The sequence below is a fragment of the Sander lucioperca genome, chromosome 4 (genome assembly GCF_008315115.2).
Source record: "Sander lucioperca isolate FBNREF2018 chromosome 4, SLUC_FBN_1.2, whole genome shotgun sequence".
NCBI lineage: Eukaryota > Metazoa > Chordata > Actinopteri > Perciformes > Percidae > Sander > Sander lucioperca.
Window position 1 is genome coordinate 17,562,207 of NC_050176.1, and position 19,163 is coordinate 17,581,369.

The 19,163-nt window shown below is 40.9% G+C and overlaps 1 protein-coding gene across 1 annotated transcript; it reads right to left on the reverse strand.

The window, feature by feature from the left end:
- Positions 1-2,058: 2,058 nt before the first annotated feature.
- On the reverse strand, positions 2,059-18,171 carry fam83fb (family with sequence similarity 83 member Fb). The gene is made up of 5 exons (XM_031288907.2): positions 17,332-18,171; positions 6,400-6,567; positions 5,261-5,382; positions 3,248-3,975; positions 2,059-2,862 (listed from the first exon to the last, which is right to left on the reverse strand). Exons 1-5 carry the CDS (start codon positions 17,815-17,817, stop codon positions 2,822-2,824), a joined length of 1,545 nt encoding a protein of 514 aa, XP_031144767.1. The 5' UTR covers positions 17,818-18,171; the 3' UTR covers positions 2,059-2,821.
- Positions 18,172-19,163: the final 992 nt, after the last annotated feature.

Genomic DNA, 19,163 nt, shown 5'->3' on the forward strand with positions numbered 1-19,163 from the left:
GGACATTGAAATAAACACGATGCAATATTATTTCACAGATAAATTACAACATAGCAAATTAACAAAGAAATGTAGTCCAGTAGTGTTTACATATAAAGGGCCGCAATACCTCACCACCACAGGGGTGACACAGGTAGAAAAAAGTAAAACTTCCATTTGGTTTAGTTTGTATTTGGTGGGAGAGTCAGACGGAGAAATCAATCACAGCCTGACAATGTCCTGCTTTAGGTTTCTCAGAGAGGGTTTTACCCATCTTTGACTATAATTGCCCTGCTGGTCTGGACTTTTTATTTTGAAAGGGCAGCTGTGATTTACCATTTGGATGCTTGAAGGGGTATATGAATTTGTAACAGAGAATGCTCACAAGTTTTTGAGCTAGAGTCCAAGTCAAGTCTCAAGTTTTTGAGCTAGAGTCCAAGTCAAGTCTCAAGTCTTTGAGCTAGAGTCCAAGTCAAGTCTCAAGTCTCTCGTGGTTATGAGCGTCATCAGTGTATCACCTGCTGCATTCTACCCAGGATGCTTAGGCTTTGAACAATGCTATATATAATAACATAATATATAGCTATATATAATAATATCTACCCAACGACAGTCAGAATTAACCTCCCTTAGGTCGTACCGAAAGCAAGAAGCAAGGTGACGTTAGCTGGCCAACGCTGAGCTTGTTGAACCAGAATCTTGATACCACATATTTTGCATTCAGCACTTCTTTTGTTTGGGCCTTGTTGCATGTTGCATGTTTTTAAAGCCGACACTTCTGATGAATTGGCACAACAGCTGAAGTCGACATGTTTGTTGTCCTATCTCAAGTGTGGCCGCGCGCAGCAGATACGTTACGCTAGGGCGTAATTTCCACTGGGGACAGGGGGGGACATGTCCCCCCCCCCCCACTTTTCAGAATCCCGTTTGTGTCCCACCCCCCATTTTCAAATTTGTTTGTTATTATTTTTTAACCGCGAGTTGTCAACGCAACGGATGAGCAGGAGAGAGCCTGCCTGTGTGAACGCACGCACACGCCCGCCCGCATCCAGGACCGTCACGTGCACACTCTAAAAATAGTTCAGTGATCGATAGAAACTTCTGATGAGCAGGTACCGCTGTTCCGGCACTTGGTAAAAATTAAAATTAAACGCCAGCAACAGCAGCAGATGATTTAAATCTTGCAGATGAAAAGAAAGGCTAACACTTCACTTGAAGGTATCTACATAAGAGTGACATGACACTGTCATGAACACGACTAGAGATGGTCCGATACCATTTTTTGCTTCTGGATACCGATTCTGATACCTGAACTTGCGTATCTGCCAATACCGAGTACTGATCCGATACCAGTGTGTCATATATTTTATTATGTTCTAACAGCTGTATACTACCATCCCTGTATGGATGTGATATTATTTCTATCTTTGTTGTCGGTCTGGCTCAGGTTAAACTCTTTGTAAAACATGAACAAACACAAACAATGAACGCCCCAGAACTTTCTTTTATTATCCAGTTTGACAGTAAGTTATAACGGAAAAAGAACATAAACAAACTACTTTGACGTAGATTTTATTTAGGGCTTTATCACGTGGTATCGGATCGGTGCAGTAACTCCAGTACTTCCCGATTCTGATACCAGCGTTTTAGGCAGTATCGGAGACAATACTGATACTGGTATCGGCTCATCTCTACACATGACACTGTTATGACACATGAACCCTAACCCTAACTCTAACTCTAACCCTAACTTGTCATGACAAAAACCGAATGACACTTAATGACAGAAGCGTTATGTCATAAACGTTTATGACTTGTTTATAATGTTTATGACACTTAACGACAGTGTCACGTCACTGACTTTTTTTGCAATGTCTTCACCATTCATATTTATACAAACAATGTGTTTACGGTTAAATTGCTTACAATAATACAATATTGTTTACAAGAGGCACAGATTCTTCATAAATCTAGCCTCTTATGTTTGCTCTCAAAGTGCACCAGATTGATGCTTTTAACTTTAAAATGTACAAAAGTTTAGTGGGGGGGGGTGAGCCTCCATAGTCCATATATATGTATGTTGAAATGGGTTTTAAATAAAAGAAATTCCAGCAGAGGTCCCCCGCACTTCTCAAACCAAAGTTACGCCCTCGACGTTACGTGTTACATTAAGCAGGTGGGTTATAGATTACACAGCGATAGGTATAAACATTCAGCTCATCAGACGTTTCCTAAGAATAAAGATTGTTCACGAGTCCCACCTCTCGAGTCCGAGTCGAGTCTGAAGTCTTTTAAGGGACGAGTCTCAAGTCAAGTCTGAAGTTACTGTGTGTGCCACTTACTGTAAGTGCGACTTGAGTCTGAGTCTCAAACTCCCCATCTCTGATACATAACCTCCAAAAAATGCTCCCTTCAAATGATCTTCTACCTGAAAAACACATCTGTTTGCAGAAAAAAAAAAAAAAAAGTCGACTTACTTCACGTTTAGTGTACTAAAACGTGCACAACTTTACATTCAGTGTCCTCCAGAGAGCCGTATATCCACATAGCCACAAAAGTCCTGAGGAATCAAGTTGCAAACGATCACCAGCGAATACCTCATTAAACCTCTCTGCACCCCACCAGGGCAACAGATATCCCCAAGCATATTGATTATTGACTCAGCATTTCAAATTTGGCACGTGTATTTGCCAGTACCTTAAGAACTGTTCATTCTTTCTGTAAGGCACTGGATACAGTTCTTGCGATATTGCACAATCAAAAGGTGACGTCAGTGGAAGTCATTTTGTAATCCATTTTAAGAATGTAATCCTATCAATGGACAGAGACTGGCAGGTTCACCTCAGGACACTTTACATTTTCCTTGATGTCCACTGTTACGACCTGTGAGAAAAGAAACAACAGTAACACAATTAGAAAAACAGATTGGTGAGATTAAAGAGACATTATGTAGAATTCATCAGTCAGGATCCATAGAGGGTAATGTCTCCCACTATATTATAAAATATTTCACTAATACTAATAATTGAGCATTACTCAAAAGTAACTTTAGTTGATTTGCAAACCCTTTAGCGTGTAACCCTTACAATTAGGAAAAGACAACTTTAACCCAGTTGCAAATGGCTATAGATTATGACTGAGCCAAAGACTAATTGTTTTCCTAGAAAGGGAAACATTTTCACTTTACCTATCCTGCTAATTGTTTTATGGGTGTGGTTGGGAACCAGTGGGAATCAATCTATAAATATCCACTTTATTCCTGACTTACTCTCATTGTCCTGTCCAGTGTTGACAGATTGCTTAGAGTCTGTCCTCGGGACCAGTTTAGATGGCTTCTTACGCCTCCATTTGGATGGGGTCTTCACGGTCACTTCAAAGTTGTCCTCATCCGTCCTATTGGTTTCTGTAGGTGAAGGGCATGTGCTGCCCGCCAGGTTGTTATCCGAAAGCTTACTGGATGGTTTCTTCCTGGTGAGTCTCTGCTTCAATGTGGGCTTCTTGTCCTGCGGGACTCCATTGGGCCTCTTGAAGCTTTCACTCAGGGCTTCTGAGGGCAGCGAACTCAGCCGCTCCACCTTCTCACTGCCAGCCACTCGTGGCCTTGCCGGGTCCATTTCCTCGGGAACCTCAGCCAGAGTGGACCCTCTCTTGGGTCCAGGCTCCTGCAGAGACCCTGTTGGACGTGGGATGTCCCCAAACACCAGGGAGTATTTGGGGTTGTGGTATTTGTGTGCAGGCACCTGGATGTGTGCATTCCGGGAATCCCCTAAGCTAACCTGGAAGCGGGAAGTGGTCGCCGTTATCGACGGCCGTTTTGGGCCCACTTTAGAGCGTATTGTCGCAGTCGCGGGCGGGCTCACATGGAACTCCTTGTAAAGGTCCAGCTTCTCGGAGATGGCGTAAAGCTCACGGAAGTCCTGGTCAAAGAAGTCAACCACCTGCCCCGTCATCACAGTGATCATGTTGCGGTCCATACGAGACGTACACCAGGAGAAACTGGGACAGAGGCAGGTTTAACAACGGTTATCAACTTCATTAGATTCTGTGTGTCCTCATTGGTCCATTAGATTTACAACAAACATGAAATCATTATATCATTTAAAAAAATACATAGTTCAACAAGCAAGCATCAAACAAAGTGATGACAAGACTTTCAAGCATAAAGCATTAAAGGATAATTCAAGCTTATTAAAATGTGGGTTTTTGTTGTAGCTTTGACCATTGTTTTCATTTTATTGTTTGTAGTAGTCTCTATCATTCTTTTTTTTTTAGCCATGCCACTGAAATACCTACACAACTTTTGGATGGATTATCATGTAAATTTGTACAGACATATATGGTCCCCAGAGGATGAATCCTAATAACGTTGGTAATCCCTGGACACCTAATCTAGCGTCAAACATTTTAATTTGTCCAAAACTTTAGTTTATGACCAAATACTACATTACATTCACCTCATCTGTACATTAGGCAAATTAGCAAAGGATAGTATGCTAACACGCTAAACTAAGATGGTGTACAGAACATAGTAAACATTATACCAGCAAAACATCAGCAGCAACTTTTCATAGTAACATTAGGAGTCGCCAGAGTCAGACATTTTCAAATCCTGCACATAGGAGCTGCAATTAGATTTAATTCTTAAAGGAACACGCCGACTTATTGGGACTTTGTCTTATTCACTGTATCCCCCAGAGTTAGATAAGTCCATACATACCCTTCTCATCTCCGTGCGTGTCGTAACTCTGTCTGACGCCCACACTGCTAGCCTAGTTAGCACAGATCCTGGAGGTAACCAGCTCCAACTAGCCTACTGCTCCTAATAAGTGACAAAATAACGCCAACATGTTCCTATTTACATGTTGTGAGTTGTATAGTCACAGCATGTACAAATAACAACGTCACATGAGACACAGCCATCTTCTAACCGTATACATACTGGGAACTATATTCTCAGAAAAGCGAAGCACTGCTACTCTCTGCTCCTCACCACAAGGCTTCTCAGGTGCTGCTAGCAAATCACTCCGCCCAAGTAGCAGAAGTAGCAGTACTTTGCCTTTCTGAGAATATAGCACGGAGATGAGAAGGGTATGTATGGACTTATCTAACTCTGGGGGATACGGTGAATAAGCTAAAGTCCCAATAAGTCAGTGTGTTCCTTTAAATCACTGTGTACATAATGCAATGCAAACACATTCTCTTCACAAGTTAAGGAAACACATTCTGTATTAAACGTATACAGTAAAATCATGCACTGACAGTGCACACATTGACACCTCACCTGTATGAGCCAAACATGACTTTGTCTCCGTCTACCAGCATGTACTTATTACAGAGTGAACCAGGAAGTCTACCGAAGGACAAACTGAAGCCAATTCCCTGTAGTGTTCTGGTTCGGATGTTCTGCAGCCACAGAGGGTCACATTCAGACAATGGACAGGAACAAAACAGTAATGCATTAATGCCAACATGCTGACACTAGATAGTTGCAAACACTAGATAGTTTGTATTTTTAAACATGATAATTGTCTTATAGCCTCCACTAAAAATCCCCAAAGTTCCAAACACCACAACCTTCCATTGGCTGCATTTGACTCTGTCACAAAATGGCCAGTTATTGTTTAACACAATTATGTTTGCTGGATTTATAATTTCACTGGAATGTGCATGTTATTCTCGCAGACTACTGCTATTCTAAACTTCATCCACGAGGACCTTTAAAATTTAATTTCTTGCCCGTTATAAACAAGTCATGCTGTCTGGCTTGTATCACTGCAGCCATACAAATGCTGACCAACTGAGTGTAGGCTATATTTTAATTGTAGTTTTAAACAAGGCTGAAATGTATACGTGCGGTGTACAATGTACAGTGTAACTTCATTTGGCCACTCACCCACTTCTCTACACATTACATACTTATCATTCCAATATGCATCTTGCACACTACTTTGCACTATTACTTTTTGCACTTTACATCCCACTCCATGTGTACTTGTCTTGATATTATGTCTTATTTGTATATTTGTATTTTTGTATATTAAGTTGATATGTGCATATATGTATATTGTTGTCTCTATTGTACAGTATGTGTACTAGAGATTACTATTTATCTATTGAATGTTTACTACTACATGTCTATTTGTTGAATGTATAGAGAATTAACACCTACCAAAGTCAAATTCCTTGTGTATGGAAGTATACTTGGCCAATAAAACTGAATCTGATTCTGATTTCATTTTCATGTCAAGCTATTTTATTTTACTCCTTGTACACATTGTTTTATTGACGAAATTATATATATATATATCTGTTATCTTTTTATATATATCTGTTATCTTTTTGCTACTAGCCTAAAATGGGTCAAGTGCCATTTTCTTGCTTGATGTCTGTGCTACGTTTATCTCATACGTGCCGTCTTACCCGAAGGTGCTGTGAGCCAATCTGCAGCCTGGAGCAGATATCCAGGAAGTGTGGCACAGCTTGGTTATCCAACAAGATGTAAACGGCCACAGAGCGAAGACAGGCCGCATTCATCAGGTCCTGCAGGATCTGGACGTCTGTGAGCATGTCCATCACTATCGCTATCACCTGCAAGAGAAAAGGGAACAGTTTGAAAGGATTTTAAAAGGCAACCAACCATTCAGAAAGTATTCAGACTTTTTTTCACATTTTGTTATGTTGCAGGCCTAGGCTAAAATCATTTAAATTATTTTTTTTACCATAACCATCAATCTGCACTTAATACGCCAGGGTTTCCCGCAGCACTTTACAGTTAAGGCGGCCGACTAAACAACACGCGCCTGCCGCCTTAAGAACGTTGTCAAAAAAAAAAAAAAAAAAAAAAAATGTATTTGAGCGATATCCGCCATGTTACTCTGTCCTGTTTTCTCCCTTTCATTCCAAACCACATAGTTGACAACCTGAAGGTGGAGGCGGTGGAGTCAGGCTCGGATATACACGCCGCTGTGGACTTGTGTCAGTCTCACAAGCGGTTTCAGGAAAGTGCCTGCATGTGTTCGACAATGCACAGAACATTAACCAGTACAAGTCTACAGCTGTCCACGGACACGGAGTGCGGAAAGTGTGTCAGAGCCTCCCGGACGATGAACTGAGACTCCCTTACTTGCTTGTCGGTCAACGGTTAATGATCGGTTATTTAATTTCATTGTGCTTTCTTTTCAAAATCGCCACTTACTAGCTAATAAATTAGCCTGAGTTAAACGCTAGCTATCAGTAAACAGAAGTGACGTGGGGGCTGGCGTCTGGTGTGTGCGCCAGTGTTTGTGTATGTGCGTGTGTCGGCCCGCCCCCCCGCGAAGCTCCAACATGCAGACAGCAGAGGAACAGAAGAAAGTAGCTGTACCTTCGCCAAAATGAAGACTGAAAAACAGAACTATTTTGATACAAACATTTACTCGCCATGTGGCAGATAGCCACATAGATATAGATAGATATAATTTATTAATGATATATTATTATTAGGGCTGTCAAACGATTACATTTTCTTAATCGCGATTAATCGTTGAATTTCTATAGTTAATCGCGATTAATTGCATGTTTTATCACATGATTAAAATTCTATTATTTTGCATTTCAGAACTGTTTTTAAGTAAATATTAACAATGGAAAGCAATTCTTACCAGTGTATCTTGATTGGGAATCAAATGAATGCAAAGAAAATGACTTTATGAACTTGATTTTAAGATTTGTATTTGTTTATTATATATATATATAATCTAGTCACACATTTGAATCTAGAGTCAATATTAGGGTTGGGTATTGTTTGGTTTGGATACCGGTGCTAAAGCAGTACTTTTAAAACGGTACCGGTGCCTTAACGGTGCCTGAACCGATACTTTTTAAGAAAGTTTAAAAAAGAAGGGTACTAAACAGTTGGCAACATTAAAGAATGGCTTGTTTATTGCTAAGGCCATATTGTCAAAATTAAATGTTTAATAATAATGTAATCACTATAACAATAACTTATTTCACTAGTAAATAGCTGTTGAATGACAAAAACAACCACCAGATGGGAAAAGGGCATTTAACAACAACTTTGAATGCACCACGAGGCTGTAAATTACCAGTTTCAATGAACGCACCGTCTGTGTTTTTCCGACAGCAGCAGCTGCAGATTGTTACATCCCGGTGTCGGAATCCTCTACAGTGAAATACAGACAAACTTTACATCGTTTAGCGTTAGCTGTCAGCATTGTAACCATGTTTAATCCAGCTACTAGCTAGCGGTAGGCTAACGTTAGCTGCTGTCGAGTATAGTGTTAACTAGCGTCACGTGCAGCAATGTTTCTGTTTCCTGTAACGTCTGTTTCAGAGCATCAGAGAGAAGTGCAGACATATCAGTGGCACCAGAATGAGGCACCGAAATCCACGTTGCTATTCCTGCAGTAGCAGGATGTGTTACGAGGAAATACGGCAAAATAGTAGCTTGTTAGGCACGACGCAAAGCCGAGTCAAGTGAAAATAAATTAATAAATGGCGGCATGCGATTAATATGATAAAAAAAAATGAACGCATTATGCTCGGCCCTTAATCGCATCGCGATTAACGCGTTAATTCTGACAGCTCTAATTATTATTTAAATATAATATTTAGTGTTTAATAAATAATTGTTAAATGTAGTACAGAATCTGGGGAAGGCTACGAAAAACTAAATCTGCTGCAAAGGTTGGATTTACATTTAAAAATATGTCAATTTATGAAATTTCCTTTGCCTTTTGGTCAGTTTTTTTTAATCATAATGTGTGGAAGAAAAACACATCGTAACCATTAAAAAGGAGAAATCTTAGCTCAGCCTCACTACTGTTTCTCATTTATGTTACTTTTCTAAGGCCAAGAAAAAACAAATATCAATAAAATGCTTACAGGCAGAATGTCTTATTAGACAGCTAACAAAGAAACCAGCAGGGGAAGCTAAGCTGTCTAACTGAAGCACTTTGCAACCAAGGGATAAAGTCACCCTAAGGGTCCAGTGAGTCTTAGCTACTTGCCTTGCAACAATGGAGAAAACCCCTGTATTATCCCTGTGCTGTGGTCCATTCAGGCTGACAGATCATAGAGATAGAGCTTTACAACAACAACAAAAAGGAGATCAGTTGGGGTTAGGACTTAAATCGGTCTTCAGAAAGGCTGTCTTCCATGCAGCTTTTGCTTTCTCCTCTCACAGAACATTGGGATTAGAAGAGGTTTGAATTTCGCTTTTACCAAATAAAGAAATCCCAAATTATCGAAGAGCCAGGAGTTGTGTATTTAGGCAAAACCAAACTAATGTAAAATAACTTTTCCTGCATTTAACTATAATTGTAAAAATGACAAACTAAATGCTGAAAGTGATCGAAAACCAATATAATGAAATGCAAGGGTTAAAACAACTGTGTCCAACTGCATTGTAGTACACAAAACAGTTTTATCGCTATTTTGTTAAGAAAATAGCGATAAAACTGTTGCGGGTTAGATTGCTGAATGTCAGGATGAAGGTCAACCACAAGAAGTTTATAGAGCCCCATTAACGGCCCCTAGAGGCTGCATCGGTCATTACACCAAACAATATTAAAGTGTTGGTTGGAAGCTGCCCATTGCATTTTCTCCTATAAACAGCACACAGAGTTGATATTTAAGCCTCATTGTGGCACTTCACAGAAGGTTACTGTGTATTTTTGAAGACCATTTAACAGACAGACAGATGACCAAAAGTGGCATTCTCAGTCTTATACCCTTCATAGGTAAAATGAAGCGTCACAGCCACAGCACTCAGACAGAAGTTGCATGTTTGAGAACAAAAGGGAGTCCTTTCAGACAAGTAAGGACTCTGCTTGGACAAGTTCAGTCCAAGCAGAGGAGGAAGGTTAAGGAAATTTGGGTTATTCAACTGTTCCACTGTTCCCCTGAAAAGCAAATTCATGGAAAAAATGTCTTTCTAAATTTGAAACAAATGTATCTCTGTCGGGCAGAAAAGGCCTGTTGTTCCCACCCAGTGTCTCACTGAGGAAAATGCTGAGTGGACTTGTGATGGTAACAACAGAGATACAAGCTGAGACACGTGCGGGACAGTAGGCTGAGTGCTGAGAAGCCTACTGACTAGGGTTGGGCATCGTTTGGATTTTAACAATTCTGATTCCAATTCCGATTTTTCCTTTCGATTCGGTTCTTATCGATTCTTTGAGGGGTGGAGTTGAAACGGGTCACATTCCTATTTTCACAAATAAGAGGAAAGTTTTATTTTGATTTAAAGGTCCTATGACATGCTGCTTTTTGGATGCTTTTATATAGGCCTTAGTGGTCCCCTAATACTGTATCTTAAGTCTCTTTCCTGAAATTCAGCCTTGGTGCAGAATTACAGCCACTAGAGCCAGTCCCACAATGAGCTTTCCTTAAGCCCCTGACACACCAACCCGACGGCCAACCATTGGCAGAAAAGGCAGTCGGACTGATCAGTCGGCTCCCCGAGGTCCAAAAAGTGCCTCAGAACACACCGAAGCGATGCCGATTTGAGCGTGTAATACGTCTCCATAACAGCAGGCGGCGCTAATCTGTATTGTCGCCCAAAAAATGAAAACTGGCAGCTGATTGGACGAACGCGTCACGTGGGTCTGGTTTCTCCGGAAATTCAAAGCCAGACTGGCTGCTTGTTCAGAATACAATCTCATATTTTACCAAAATAGTTCACCGAAACGTGTTTCTGAAAACATTTTAAGCGAGAAATAGGCCGTGCAGTTGCTGAATCTGTCTTCATTTCAGATCGACAAAGGTCAGTTTAAAAGATTTTCGTCAGATTTTGAGAGGCTTAGTCATGCTCATCCCGCTCATCATTTCCGGGTTAGCACTCCACCAATCAGATTGGTCATGGAGTCTGACTGCCCGCCCTCCGACACAACAAGTCAGGTCGGCCAAAATGAAGGGCGACATCTCCTCGGACGGACGACGGCACGGAACACACCGAACAGACTTGAGTCACTGACCTCGCCAGACTGTCTGGCGTCCGATTATCGGGTTGGTGTGTCACTGCCCATAGTATGTGCCATTTCTGTGTCTGTAGCTTTAAATGCTATTTAGGAGGAGAGGGGGGGGACAAGGTGGAGGGTGGGTGTGTGGCCTTCACCAACTGCCATGCTTCGCTTGTTTGCAAGCCATGATGTCGCTCTCTTTCTCATGGGCAGGCCAAATTCTCTGGGCGGGCAAAGCAGAGAAAGGGGAGGTAAACTTTCCCCTTATACGTCATAAGGAGGAGATTCCAGATCGGCCCATCTGAGCTTTCATTTTCTCAAAAGGCAGAGCAGGATACCCAGGGCTCGGTTTACACCTATCGCCATTTCTAGCCACTGGGGGACCATAGGCAGGCTAGGGGAACTCATATTAAAACCTCATTAAGTGATATGTTCATGCCATGGGACCTTTAATGGTGGTTTGCAGTTTTACAGGTCTTTTTCAATGTAAAATAAAGCCACACCAGAGCGCTGCTTACTGTGCTCCAAGGCTGCAACACAACAAGCGCCTGGCCGCTACGGAAACCAAAACTTGCGCATATTAAATTGGGAAGCGATGATCAGATTTGGAACCAAATCCTCTAAACGATTCCAAACAATTCCAATAAAGAAACGATTCTACTGGAATTGTAATTTTTGAACCGATATCAAGTAGGAATCGGTTCTCGATGCCCAATCCTACTAGTGACTGGATCATCATCGAGTCAAATGAGAAAGCGAAAGAGAAAAACAAAAACTGCAAAGGTACAAAGATGATTATATTGGTGCCTGGAGAACTGGTTGCTCAACATGTGTTACCTTAAGCGTGTGTGTGTGTTTGTTTGTTATTATTCTAAGAATAGCTCCTTGCCTTTTCTATTAAGTGTCAACAAACCTGTCAGGTGTGTTACATTCCAGTACATTCAAGTGCACCAAGGGGAACCCCAAAAGATAGAAAAACTTTGAAGAATAATATGAAGTGAAGTAGAAAGCTGAGTTACCAGTTCTAAGTCCTGGTTTATTACAAGAGGAAGTAAACTAGTAACACCTTCTGGTAAATGTATACAAACTGATATATGCGCTGTCAATGATTTAAAGAGCAGTCTTTCAATCGCCCGCAATCTTTAATGCTTCTGGTATAGTTTGAAACCAGGAAGAAGAGAGGAAGAGGAGGAAAGAGTAAGAATGCGAACAAGCAAAAGAAGTAGAAAAAAAGAAAAAAAAAGAAAAAGTAAGTATGAACAAAAGAAGAAAGAAAAACAGAAAGGGGATTTCTACAGAAAATTAAATGGAAATCCATAGATAGGTTCCATCATGAAGCCAATTAAAAAACCTCGAGACCACAGGGCTTTTTCTGGCACAGACTGGACCTTTGCCCTTAGCACGGCAGTAAGCATAATCGGTTCGCATACAGTAAAGGCAAAAAAGTCTGCGTTACCTTATTTGACAGAAGTCTATGCATTTACCTGTTATTTCTGACAATTTCATAAACAAAAAAAATGTATATTATGCTTGAGTAAATAAAACCCTAATTAACAAAACTGGTTAAAAAAAAATCTATATTAATATTTAAGGGCGTTTTCACACATGAAAGTCCGAACCAAGGTCCGGACCAAGGTTCATGTTTTTGTTACATTGTATACATTTGATCCGGTAAGTTTTGGTTTCACACTGCAGTTATGCAAGCGCACTAAAGATCTATACGTGACAAAACTACGTCCTGCCGTCATCACATACATGAGCTGCGTCTCCAGATACTTATAATTGATTGGTTTGTAGACGGGCGTCCCCGTCCTCTCGTCTCCTCTCTCTGTGTCGGAGTTTTTTCAGCTGACTGCTGCTCTCCCCTACTGCCACGGCTCTTTTGGTTTTGTTGTGATGTTGAGAAGCAAAGACACTGGAACTTTCTTCCTGGAGCATTTATTCAGAGACAAACGGAAACCTACACTGTACATTTACTACCACTTAACAAGTAAACTGCTGAAGTATTCTCTGCTCTGATAGCCGACAGCTGTCTGCTCTGAGCGCTGACACCGTTACCGTTTCTCACGTACACATAAGCACCGAGCTATTCCTTAAAGTAGGGTTGCACCGATCCGATTTTTTCAGTCCCAATACCGATACCGATGCCAGGGCTTTGTGTATCTGTCGATACCCGATACCGATCCGATACTGTTGTTGAATTAATAATAAACTGTATACCTTTTCCACCTTATACCTTCCTTCCACCATGTGGAAAAGACTAAAGGCACCAGACTTTCCTAACTAAACATTACTTTCCTAACTAAGACAAAATAACATAGATGTAATGTATTGAAATCTTATTTATTTGTTATTTAAAAAACAACTGTGCATTCAAATCGAAAATATAATGTAATCAAACTTCTTAAAATTAATTTAAATAAATAACAATAATGGGCCTTTATATAGGTTTATAATGGCTTATTCTACTGTCAGGAGTACATAGAATATCACAAAAACATTTTAATGTCATCATGTTTACTAAAAGCTTTGACTACTAAAGGGTTTGCTTGGCTCATCAACATTATATAACTTTATATGAAGGAGAATCCAGGAAACAGTTACAGAATCTAAACTATTTTTTTTCTGCAAACTGCACAGTAGTAAAATAAACTCAAATTGAATGAATATACATACAAACAACTTTAACATTGTTTCCCTTTCAAAACCAAATAGTTGTAAGCTAGTTGTATAAACACTACCTTGGCCACAGTTAAGTTAGGTTGTAGTGTGGTTGTAGTGGGCGACTGAATGTAGCTCCGCTGTCAGCCTCCTTTGCTGTTTGAATTATGTTAGTAGGTTGGCGGACGTATTTCAGCGAGGCAAGGCATCTTAAATCCAGTGTTTTAATCATTGCTCTGAACCCGTCTTTCTCAGCGGTCTGTAGCGGGACCGTAGGTGGATTGTAGGGCTGAACGATACATCGAATTTTCATCGTCATCGCGATATGAACTAGCGCGATGAACACATCGCAACAGACAGCCTGACACAATGAATAAGGGAAAACAGTTTACACACTGAGACGACGCGAAGCGTAATACATCTCCATAGCAGCAGGCGGCGCTGCTCTGTATCGTTTCCATTAACAGTCTGATTATTTCACAGAAAATGAATACCAGCAGCTGATTGGACGAACGCGTCACGTGGTTCTTTTTTCTCCGGAAATTCCAAGGGGCTCAGCCTCTCCTCGGACCGCGAACCTCCTATGGCGCCATTTTAATGCTACAAAGCGATCACCCCCGTTAGCATTCCATTGACTGCCATTCATTTTGGCGCCACTTTGACATCGAATAACTTTACATCTGAAGCGTTTAAAGACTTTATTTGTCCATTGTTTATTTCTAAAGAAACACGACAATGTATAAAAGGCTCCATTACCTTGTACCTCACGTTATGGCTCCGTACCAGACGTTTTTATAAAAATAGGCTAACGATTGTGTCATAACCACGCGACTTACTCTCGCATAGTAGAGGAATTACTGTATAGTACAGGAGAAGCGCGCAGGCAGTTTCGTCTTACATTAGCTGTTTAAGTGCAATTACTAATGTTAACTAGCATTTTAGTTAGCAATAATTAGCCTATGCCTATGTTATCTCCTTACATATACCTACGCGATCCGTCTCTGCAAGATTGGGAATGATTGAGATTTCTCTTGGCACAGCTACCAGAAGACTTACAACTTTCAGACACGTTGCTCACGGCACATTTACGTCGTCTCTCTCAGTTGGAGGCTGCGCAGTAACGCTCAGCCCTCACCGGAAAAGTGCTTCTAACGGCCTTCACTGGTCTCCGTCCAGAGCAACGGGATCTGTTGGTCCACTCTTATATACAGTCTATGGGAAATTCACAGCCAGACTGTCATGGCGTCTCGTTCAGAATACGATCTCATATTGTACTACAATAGTTCACCGAAACGTGTTTCTGAAAACATTTTAAGCGAGAAATAGGCCATGCAGTTGCTGAATCTGTCTTCATTTCAGATCAACAAAGGTCAGTTTAAAATATTTTCGTCGAACGTTAATTTCTTATAGTTATAATGCCTGTGTAATTTGTTCAATAAAAGCATGTCAAAAATTATCTATTTGATTTCTTTATTCAGTGGGAATAGGCTATTCAATGTTTAGGTTCGCAAAGAACCTATTAAAGCACTAAGACATGGGAACAGTATAGCTAACATTCACATTTGAATATTTATCGCAAGTCATATCGTCATCGCAATATTAAACAATGTTATCGCACATCGCAGCTTTTCCTCATATCGTGCAACCCTAGTGGATTGCATTCATAATGTTGCTCTGCTGCATGCTTGAAGTGACATGTCTTTAACGTTAGCACTGTAACATTAGCACGGTAACGTTAGCACGGCCGAGTAACGTTAGAGCGACGGGCAACAACAGTGGCTAAATTATGTCTGATTTTTTAGAAACAAAAAACCTTGCAACAACAGACGGCTCCTCTCTTGAGCATACGTTGTTTTGGTGTATCTCTGGTCTTTCTTCATCCTCTAACTTTCTTCTCTGTTCTTGAATGTGCAGTAGTGACCGGAGCCTCTCCCAGCTTAACAGACTGTTATGCTACCTGCCGAATATCCAGAAGTTAAAGCCAGAGCAAGAACAATATTTGCTGAGTTTTGTTGATGGCCATGATGTTGTGGCCCTCCTCCCCACAGAGTTCGGGAAAAGTTAGATTTTCCAGCTCGCTCTGTTAGTGGTGAAGGAGTTGGCTAAGGCTAACGCTAGTGATGCTAAGCCGACGTCACGACCCAACGTTAGCGATTGGTTATGACAGATCCAGAGTGGCTCTGGGCAGATCCAACAGTTTTAAACTTCAACAGAGTACCCACCTTCAAGGAAGTTAACAGTGGCCAGACTCTCTGCACAAATGAAATGTATGAGAGTCTGGTAGGACCAGGCTACATGGAGAGCACACAGAGCAGCACACTTGTGAGGAGTTTCCTCCTCCCTTTTTTCTCCACAAGCAGGTTTGTGCACACTTATGTGCTGGAGTTTTGTTATTTTAGTTTATTGGGTTAGTTTGGGCTGGAGGTTGGTCCAGCGTCTTCACAATTAGAGAGGATTTGAATTGCTTCATCGTTTTGGTGCTGGGGATTTTCCTTTGGGGCTGGCTAAAACCTCTTTGTGGGGGGCGCCAAAAATTCCTCTATGCAGGAAAAACCCTAAGTAAGTATTTGACACATATGTCTAACATGCTCCTTGACCCAGTTTTAAAGAGGCATTGTAAGGCAGGGTAAGTGGACCAGAGCCAGTCACTGTTACTGTGAGCAGGCGGAAAAGATGACTCAGCGGAGTCTATGAGTAAACATTATGATGGGCAACTCTAAAACACAGACCCAATTCAGGCATCTCAGTTACTGTGTAAGGAGTTATTAATCACTCAAACAGTCATTCACCCCGCCTTTATCCAGTTGCATGAGAGAACATTCTCTTCTTTTTTTTTTAAAGAATATGACAATAAATTCCCTGGTTCCAGCTTCTCAAAAGTGAAAATTTGCTGAGTGTCTTGCTTATAGAAGTAAACGTATAATAATTGGGATTTGTACCGTTGGTCGGACAGAAGATTAATTGATGATTATATGTTTTAGGTGTAGCCTCGTAATGCCCATGGTTTTGGAGTGACGTGTCAACCATGTAATACTCTTATGTATGTCTACATACTTTTGGCCATAGAGTATAGCACTGTTGCAGCACTGACCTTCCATGCTCAAATGAACCATACTACACAACTATTTTGGTTTACAGGCAAACTGACCTCATCATAAATACCATTATCAAACGTTTTTGCCACGTAGACCTAGGCCTATATGTTGATGTAGCCTAGACTTTGGCCAAATGTCTTTATTTGTTTGCCGTTCAAGTTTGCGTTCGCTTACCTGAGCATTAACAAAAACCCACAATACAAGACAATAGCTAGCCTACATATCATTTGTATACTGTATACATGTGGTTAGGCATGTGTGTTATGAATTAGCCAGAGGGAATTCCAGGATTTAGGCAGGCAGAAAAAGCATAATAACACCCTGTAAAGGCCGGGTGTTCAAGTTATTAGCTAACACAGAAAAAACTCTCACTTTATAACACTGTATTCTTGCTCTGTTACAGTTAACCTCACACGTTTGTCTTAATTGTGTTAACTGGGTATTGAGACTTGTTTTGTATTGAAGTGGCTATATTTAGTTTGGTATTTTGCCCATAACACAACTTGGTAGAAGATTAAAAAAGTTGGACTGTAGCACTTTAATAGCTCAACTAATAATACAAATGGCATGAATGATACTTATTAGGCCTACTTAGCCCTGCTCATGTGCCCCCATCTGTCCCCTGTCCCCCTCACCTTATTGGCCCCCTGGATGAGTCGCCGCACCACCTCCTTGATGTGAGGTCCGTTTTCTTTGGGCGGGTGTGTGTGTACGGCCACTCGGGTTATCCCTTTGAACAAGCCCCCGCTGGGCCAGCCGATATCCAGCGGCGGCACCTCGGTGTCCGACATCTGGGGCCAGTAGGTGGAATGGACCCCTGAATCTGCGTTGCTACCGGCGGCTCCCTGCTCTGACCTGTCCGTCTGGGATTTGCTGCTGCTGTCTTCATTATTTAAGTCGTACTGCTTGAAAGTGTTCAACAACAGTTTGACTTCTCTGGCCGATAAAAAGTCTTTCATGTTGTCATCTTTAAGTCGCGTTTTGAAGGCGCCGTCGCCGTTCTTGAGCAGCTCCTCGATGGCCGCGCGCTGCTCCTCGCTGTAATAAAACTCCGGTTTGGACTCCGGGACCTTGGCTCCGATGTGGCCGTCCTCCATGCACATGAGCTGAGATTCGGCCATGGCTGTCCTGAAGCTCAGGAACTCTCTCACTCTGTGGGGTCTGTTTGTTGATACCTAAGTTAAAGTTCAGTGTTTGACGCCCGGACAGGTAAAGACTGGGGAAGTTTTCTTCTTTACCTGGTCGTGAGGGAGAGAGGCGGGGCTCGTCACGGGTAAATGTTGCCTTCAAGTGTAAGTGGAATAAAGAGAACTGCAATCAAGGCACGCAAAAGAGACTGTCAAAGTGTAAAATGTTGCCTTGATTCGATTACTGCCAGGGAGTGAGAATACCATAGCGTTTTTTGACATTGAATAGCTTACTAACTACTAGTTTTCTGTCTCATTTTACATTTTTGATTAACTAGCCTACAGCCTAGATATAACCTAGTTGACATATTCTGTTTATTTTGCCATGTTACTGAAATTGTATTCTTACAACTCAAATTACTAATCGCTGTACTATTATGACCATTCAAATATAACTTGTAGGCTATTCATCTTTTAAAAAACGGAATGTTAACATTTAAGATTTCCAATCAGAAGGAACGACATACAGATGGAACTTGAACGCAGCCGACGTTGCGAGTACTTTGCACTGCTTTTTGCACTTGGTTAAATTATGTCAAACTGCAATTCGTTGTCTTAGTAGGCCTACTTGTACTCTGTGCAGTGACAATACAGTTGACTCCATTTGACGAAGACTTACTGTAAGTGTATTTCCTCGGTTGTCTCTGTCTACGTTTTATTCACTGTACTTTAAAGGGTACACTCTGGACTACAGTGAATCATGAAATGTAAATTCAAATTATTCACTTTTATGGGTTTGCATAAACTAATGGGTGTGTGTTCAGCGTAAACATTCATGACACTGTACATACTGTAAATAATGAGTTCTAAATGTGTCACATTGTATAGCCTACAGATACTTCGCTTTTGGTTTTCAGTCTTTCAGTATTTCAAAAAAGCTTGTATACCTTTGCACTGCAAAGTTTGCAGACATGATCACAATACACAAAATCAACGAATCATCTCGATGATTTAGGTATCATGTTTTTGTACACTTTTGTTTTATGTAGGCTGAGCAATCAGCCACAACTTCAAAGATTCCCAAATTACAATACAGTAATATAATATGGACTTTTCTGGATTGTTAAATTATGTTGTAGGGTTAATATTGCAAACCTACATTTCAGTTTATGAGAACAATGCCATCAAGTGGGGCACTTTGATCCAGATGTGTACTTCATGGCGAGCATTCAAAACATTTTCATATGTGTAATATTGTGATTAAGTGGCACTTTTTGCTTTCACAATTTCATTTGATACATTATTAAACAAATATACATTATAGGTGCTTTAAAGTATCA